The sequence below is a fragment of the Ovis canadensis genome, chromosome 14 (assembly GCF_042477335.2).
Source record: "Ovis canadensis isolate MfBH-ARS-UI-01 breed Bighorn chromosome 14, ARS-UI_OviCan_v2, whole genome shotgun sequence".
In the NCBI taxonomy this organism is placed as follows: domain Eukaryota; kingdom Metazoa; phylum Chordata; class Mammalia; order Artiodactyla; family Bovidae; genus Ovis; species Ovis canadensis.
The window spans coordinates 48,589,619-48,596,561 of NC_091258.1; the positions used below are offsets into that span (position 1 = coordinate 48,589,619).

At 55.3% G+C, this 6,943-nt stretch overlaps 1 protein-coding gene across 1 annotated transcript; it reads right to left on the bottom strand.

Moving 5' to 3' along the window:
- Window positions 1-2,934: 2,934 nt before the first annotated feature.
- On the bottom strand, window positions 2,935-6,021 carry PSMB10 (proteasome 20S subunit beta 10). Its single transcript, XM_069550131.1, has 8 exons — window positions 5,346-6,021; window positions 5,022-5,109; window positions 4,833-4,930; window positions 4,581-4,721; window positions 4,189-4,304; window positions 4,020-4,078; window positions 3,233-3,384; window positions 2,935-3,107 (listed from the first exon to the last, which is right to left on the bottom strand). The coding sequence occupies exons 1-8, from the start codon at window positions 5,399-5,401 to the stop codon at window positions 2,996-2,998; spliced, it is 822 nt and encodes a 273-aa protein (XP_069406232.1). The 5' UTR covers window positions 5,402-6,021; the 3' UTR covers window positions 2,935-2,995.
- Between the last annotated feature and the right edge of the window lie 922 nt (window positions 6,022-6,943).

Consider the following 6,943-nt stretch of genomic DNA (forward strand, 5'->3'; position numbering starts at 1 on the left):
CCAAAGGGGTCCAGATCAAGAGGGCTCTTATCACTGCTCCTTCCCTCATGAGCACCTCTGGGCCTCTACAACAATCTCAGCTGCCCCATCCAACCAGCCCCGACATCCTGTCCATTCTCCCACCTCTCTCCATCCTACTCAGACCAGCTCTACTCCACCTCCCATCCCAGGCCATTCTTCCCCCTGACCCAGTTGTATGTTGTCCCCTTCCTAACCTCTCCACTCACTCCAGACCTTAGCAGTCTGGACACCACATACAGCCAGATGGCTCTACACATCCACCTTTTGCTTCAAGGCTTCCTAAACCCTCCCCTGCTCCTGAACCCATCCCAAGCTCCCGTCCCATTTGGGAGACTGGCCCCTGCCCACCTCGTGCTTTCTCCCAGCCCTGCCACATCCTTTTTCCTTTACCCACTCTACCTGCTTGCCTTCTAGCCACTCCAGCCCCTTCTCTGAGCCCCTGAGCAGGAAGCTTGGGCTGGTATTGTGTTGCCCTAAGGCTGTTCAGTCAGGGCTGGGCCAGGCCCACTCAACGCAGGAGGAGCCAAGGAGGACGAGGCTAAGGGTCAGTCTGAGCAGCAACACTACAGCAGACATGAGGCTGAGAACTGGGCCTGGCTTTATGGGCCTCCTTGTCCTTGCGCCAAAGTCCCAGGAGTGAAGCCAAGCAGCTCCTTCCCATGCTGTGTCAGCAGGAGGGTTCTGTGTCAGAGCCCTCCACCCAGGCCTTATCAGATAGAGCCCAGGTGTGAGGCTCTCACCTCCTCCATCCCCCAAATCCTGTTCTCTGATTGGGTCCCCACCTCATATCCCAAGTGTTGAGCACCAGGTACTAAGGACTTGTGCTTAGCCTTAATGGCGACCACTTGGTGGGTGGTATCAGGGAAGTCTCCCACAGCTGTCAGGACTGTCAGACCCAGAGAAGTCTGCTTAGCACTCAGGAGTGTTCCTGACTGGTAGAAGGAATATCTACCTGTACCAGCTCTACTGTGGAGAGCCAGGGCCAGTGGCCAGGACAGGGCAAATCCTAGCACATCATCTCAGAGATTCCTTATCAACTTGGAACAGAAGTCATGGTTTGCTCAGGGAGGTGATGACTCTCCTGCCACATGGTATGCGTGGACCCAAAGCTTCACCTGTCTGGTTTCAGAGCTCACACTGTTCATGATGATGTCTAGGAAGGGTCTTGTGCACAGGAGGGCAAGGTATGAGCTCTTGGTGACTGACTGACCCTGGATGGAGGTCAAGGGTAGAAGGGTGACAGGTGACAGCCATCAAATCTGCCAGCGTCCAGCCCTTGGGGCTCCCATGGACAACCCCTGGTATCTACAGCCCATTCACTGAAGAGCTCCAAGCTAAGCCTGAACTGAGAGAGAGAGGACACCCCTGTGTGCAGAGTTGCAATGGGTAAGTTGGTTTGCCTCCTTTTAGGAGTGTGAGCACTGTGGCTGATTCAAGAACACATCAGTCAAAACAACAAGATGGAAAAAAAAAGTTAATTGTTGACTGGAGAGAAGGATAGATAGGTAATAAAGCAAATATAACAAAATACTAATTGTAAAGCCTATGGTGGGTATATAGGTGTTCAGTGTGGAATTTTTTTTTTTAACCCAAACACTCTGATGGATTTCAGGGAGAAGCTTTTTTTAAAAATATATATATATTTACTTATTTTTGTCTGTGCCGGAGCTTCGTTGCTATGCAGGCTTTTCTCTGGTTGCGGTCAAGGGCTACTCTTCGTTGCAATGCACAGGCTTCTCGTTGCAGTGGCTCCTCTTGTTGTGGAGCACAGGCTGGAGGATACATGGACTTCAGTGGGCTTGATTGTTGAGCTTTCCTGGCTCACGAGCACAGGCTCAGTAGTTGTGGCCCATGCTCCTCAGTATGTGGGATCTTCCTGTGAGCTTCAGCGGCACATGGGCTTGATTGTTGAGCTTTCCCGGCTCACGAGCACAGGCTCAGTAGTTGTGGCCCATGCTCCTTAGTATGTGGAATCTTCCTGAACCAGGTAGCAAACCCATCTCCCGCATTGGCAGGCAGATTCTTTACCACTGAGCCACCAGGGAAGCCCCCAGTGTGCAATTTTTTCAGTTTTTATGTTTATAAAAATAAAAACCTTCATCATAAAACACTGAGGGAAAAAGCACAATCAGAGACCTAGGGATGTCCAGCCTGGATTAGGCTCTCCCCAGGGACTGGGCAGATTCTAGCAGTTTCAAAGCTCCAGGGGAATTCAGCCATTCTCTCCCAGGGCAGGATGCTCCCACCAGCACCTAGCACCTGGGTGCTCGGCAAAAGTCTGCTGGATAAATGTGTCATGTCATCTCTTCCCATGTGAGCCCTGTGATCCCTGGCAGTCAGAAAACAGAGTCAGTTCCCCTAGTCATAGCCTAACAAGTGCAAGCAGAAGCTCAGCGTCGTGTTAGTACCTCAGGTGTGCCTGGTCATCGAGGGGTTCCACAGATAAAGGCGTTACAGGAGTGTGCTTGTGAGAACTTGCCCTTGGAATCAGGAAGCAGCTCCTCCATCGGCATTTTAGCCATAGTGGGGCAATGCGGGGTGGGGGGTGGGGGGCGCGATCTGACTGGGAGCTGTGGGCTTTGTCCTTGATCACTGATGAGGCAAGTAAAGGCTCTACGTGGGGGCAGTACATAGAGCCCTTTGGGTTGTACAATGGTCTCCAGTGGACCAGAGGGCATGGGAGTGGTAGGGGGAGCCTCCATGGTATGCAGAGGGGGCTTTCCACCTTGAGCCTGCAATGGCTTGCCAGGGCTGGGGTTCTAGAGGGGTAGATGACTAAGGTGGTGAGTAAATGGTGCCCCTCAGGCCAGACTGCAGCCATGGGAAGGAATGGCCTTTGCAGGACACCTTAGCCACAGAGCCCTGCTGGCTGCTTGTTCCCCTCCACCCAAGAAAGACAGTCATCTGCCGAAGTAGGTGTTTGTGTTTTCTGGGTTTATTCCTCCTTGTTCCAAGCTCTAAGCCTCAGCCTACTTCACTCCACATCCATGGCCTGCACAGTTTCCTCCACCACCTCCAGGGTCAGCGGCACCACTGTCTGGGACAGGACAGGTGTGGTCCCAGGGGCAAAGCGGTACTGGCTGGACCTGGGAAGAAGCAGGGATGACCCCTCAAAAGGGGCCCATCAAGTGTCCCGTCCTCTATAGCCCTGTCTTCCCGCTACCACCAAATCCATCCTCCCCTGGGATTCCTCCACCCCCAGTGCTCCTACCTCTCTATAGGCTTTGTGGGAGAGCTCAGGGCTCGCAGCATCTTGGCGCCGGCCGCGGTGATCACACATGCATCCACATTGCCCCCAGAGCCCAGGTCACCCAGGATCCCTGCAGTGATGGCTTCCACCAGCAGCTCCTGCGCTGCCTCCAGCTGCAATGATGTGTGTCAGTGAGGCCTGATGGACCCTTCTAGATCACCCTTAGGCTGTAGCCTAGAGACAATTCATCTTGAAGCCAGGCCTCATTTGCTCACACCCAAACTTCCCACTCTCTCGCCCTACACCCCCATCTCCACCCCAAGCTCCTCTATCCTGGTTTCAGTGTCCCCCTGTACAGTGACCCCATGTTCCCACTGCCCCCATCTTCACAAGCTTCTGAGTCACACTTGTGGCTGTGCTTCCACTGGCCTGTTCACCCACCCCCAATTCCCCCCTCACTGCCTTTTCTTTCTGGGCCTTAGCTGTCACTTTATAAGCAGTGACATACATATGCCTTCTGCTTCCATCCATCCCAAACAAAATCCAGACCCCAGACCCCACCTGCTGTTCCTCTCTCCTCAAGTTCAAATGGCACTTTGAGTTTTGACTTCTGAGGCAGTCCAAGCTTTGGCACTGTTAGAATAGCACCTCACCCTCACTCCACTGGCCCCTCAGTCTCCACTCAGTCACCTCCGAGAAGCCTTCCCCGACTAGGCCAGGGTTCCTCTGCGTTTCCCCAGCTCACGGGTGCACTTCCCATCAATGCTCGCGTAATGTGGTGGGGGTAGGGGGGGCAGTTGTCACTCACCGTCATGTTCGGCTGGAACCGGTCCTCTAGCACTGCTATGGCCGCATCCTGGCCGGATCCTGCAAGCAAGAGGGCCATCTGAGATCAACTGCGGCCGCCCAGTCGTGGGATAAACGTTGAGGTCAAGGTAGCATAGCAAGGTTCTTGGGGAGCGGGCAGAAGCGCTCACCCAGGGCCGTGAAGGGCAGCCGGCTGTAGGAGCCATGGGGGTGCACGCTGTAGAGCTGCGGTCCTGTGAAGTCCACGCCGCCCACGATCAGCGACGCTCCCACATAGCCCTGGTACCTTTTAGCCGAGTGGGTACGGTCAGTGGAAAGCACCGGAGCCCAGGTCCCGCCCCTCCACGAAACCGCCCCTGCGTCCGAACCCCGCCCCTTCGCGCGGTCTAGCTCCCCATAACTGACAGCGCTCCCCGCCGTCGCCCGCTTAGCTGCTCTTAGGCCCGCCTCTTCCGGGCTCTCGGACTTCGCAGCCCAGTCCTTTCTCCGGTCCTGCGTCCTCTCAGCCCCGCCCTCCCCGCAGCTGCCCCGCCTCGGGGTCAGCTTAGACCCGCCTCAGCACCGGAAGAGCGTCTGGCGCAGCATGCGGGTGACGGTGGCTACGCGGGCCTCGCGGCCCGTGGACAGCGCGTGTAGCTCCATGTTGGACGCCGCCATCCGCGTGGTCATCTCGGCGTCCGCGGCTACTCCAGCCCCACAGCAGCTGAGGGCGAAAGGAGGGGTCCGTGTGGGCGTTGCTAGGACGTGCTGGCACCCGGGATGGGAACGAGGGAGCGGTTCTTGGAGGGGGAGAGTTAGGCGGAGGAATGCTCACTAGATTTTGGGGGCGATGAAGTGGATCTTTTCGCAGATCTTGTCCGCGACGACCGAATCGTTAGTGGCCCGCGTATCCGCGCCCAAGATGACCCCGTCCTGGGGGTAGGGGGGAGGAGCCGTTGGCCTAGTCCCCACATCCCATTTCCCGCCGCCCCTCTAGGCCGCACCATCCCAGCTCCCTGCTTACTTGGAACACAAGGCCTGCAATGGTGGTCCCGGTCTTGCGTGCGTGAGGGACCCGGAGCCCCGGTAGGGCGCGTTGCAAGGCTGCGTTTCTGGAAACGGAGAGGAGAGGCCCAGGTTTCAGTTCTTATGGGACCCTCATCACATCCCCTACCTCTGTCCCGGTTTCCCTCACCTCCTGGGGTAAACTTGGGAACCGAAGTCGTTCAACACACGTACCCTCCCCTACTCTCGCCCCCAGAAATTTTAAAGATCCCGGGGTTCTCACTCCCGGAAGCCCTCGCTGAAGGGCATAGGCAGCTGGGAAACCAACCATTCCCGCCCTCACCTCTCACAGTTCTCGAAGGAGAAGCCGCTTTGGGGCTCTAGCACTGTCTTCTGCATCTCCAGGTAGGCAGGGGGTCAGAGGAGTGGGATCAGCAGGCAAGAAAGAAGGCGGAAGGCTTGTCCTCTGCCGGGCTGCACTATTGTTTCCCCCTTTCGCTTTCACCTTTCCTCAGAGCATGCTGGTCCCTTTCTGCATCTTCTCTTTCACTTTCACCTTCAGCTCTGGTCTTTCGCAGCTTAGGAAGAGGGGAGATGTCCCTTGCCTGGCACTCCAAGCTGCTCCTGGGTCCTCTGACTGAACAGAGGGACAAATCCCTCCTCTTTAGCCATTGTCCAGCCTGAGCCCCGAGCTCTGCCTACCCTGACCCCATCTCTAACCTCAAGTCTCAGTGCCCTAAGGCTATCACATTGACCAAGTCTCTGTTCTTATTATTATCAATCTTCAACGGCATCAGTCATGGCTACCTTTTGTCCTTCTCCCAACTCCTGCCTCTTGTTTGCTGCCTCTGCCTTCTTCCCAGAACCCAAACACTGAGTGAGGCTCAGTCCTCTCAGCCAAGGCGATGCTGATCTGTCTTCCATGTTTCAGATGCCATCCTTCCTCTCTCAGGAGGGGCATCATGGTTGTCCCTCAGGTGGCCTGTAGGCATGCTGGGCTCTGCCCATGGCCAAGCCTTATTTCACCTCCCAAAGGACCCTTTATCTAGCCAGTTCTTTCTCTGGATTACTGCTTGTCTCAGCTAGCATCCTTTCCCCGCTGGGCACAGCACTGGTTTCCCCACAATTCCTGCCCCTCACCCTCCACCCCAGACTATACTCCATGCTACAGAGAGGGGACTCTTTTCTAGGTTGGAAATCTGGTCACACTCTTTCCTTGGTTAAACCCTATATCAGTTGCACACAGCTCTTAGGCTCAAATGAGTCTTTATAGTCACCCTTCTCATTCATTCCATCTGATCTCTGCATTGACAAAACCTCCTCTGGGAAGCCTTTCCTGACCCACAAGACTCACCACCTTGTTGCTCTCTATACTTTTCTCTCAGATCACGTAGCTCCATTACCTAAAAATTAAATCTTCACTAGTGAAGTGACCTATTTAATGGCTGTCACATTCCTAGATTCTAAACTCTGTCACGCACCTAGCACTCAAAAGCCTCTGTCCAGAGGCGGGGTCTCGCCTGCCCTTTTGGGAGCTAGGAGGAACATTTCAGATCTTCCACATCCTGTACCCTTGGCTCCATGTATGCCCATTCCACTGCTATGTGTGCAGCTGCCTCCAGTCCCCAGTGCCCAGAGCAGAGGCAGGCACAGGCGGGCTGCTTAAACAGCTCAACCAGCAGTTTGTGCATGCTAAATCGCTTCAGTCGTGTGTCTTTTTGTGACCCTATGGACTGTAGCCCGCCAGGCTCCTCTGCCCCTGGTATTCTCCAGGCAAAAATACTGGAGCAGGTTGCCATGCCCTTCTCGTGGGAAGCTATACATCTCAAGGTGCCCAGTTCAGTACCAGGCTTTAGCACAGCTCCTCCACAAAGCTCCAGGCCTGTGGCTGCAGATGAATGCATCCTGGTGTGAGGACCCTAGTGCCTTTCCTTCAACCCA

Excerpts from the sequence above, each read along its gene's own strand:
- PSMB10 (XM_069550131.1), bottom strand. The coding sequence starts at position 5,401 with ATGCAGAAGACAGTGCTAGAGCCCCAAAGCGGCTTCTCCTTCGAGAAC. Across the intron at positions 5,110-5,345 it reads TCCTTCGAGAACTGTGAGAG|AAACGCAGCCTTGCAACGCG; the intron begins GTGAGGGCGGGA and ends CTCCGTTTCCAG. Across the intron at positions 3,108-3,232 it reads CCCACAAAGCCTATAGAGAG|GTCCAGCCAGTACCGCTTTG; the intron begins GTAGGAGCACTG and ends GCTTCTTCCCAG.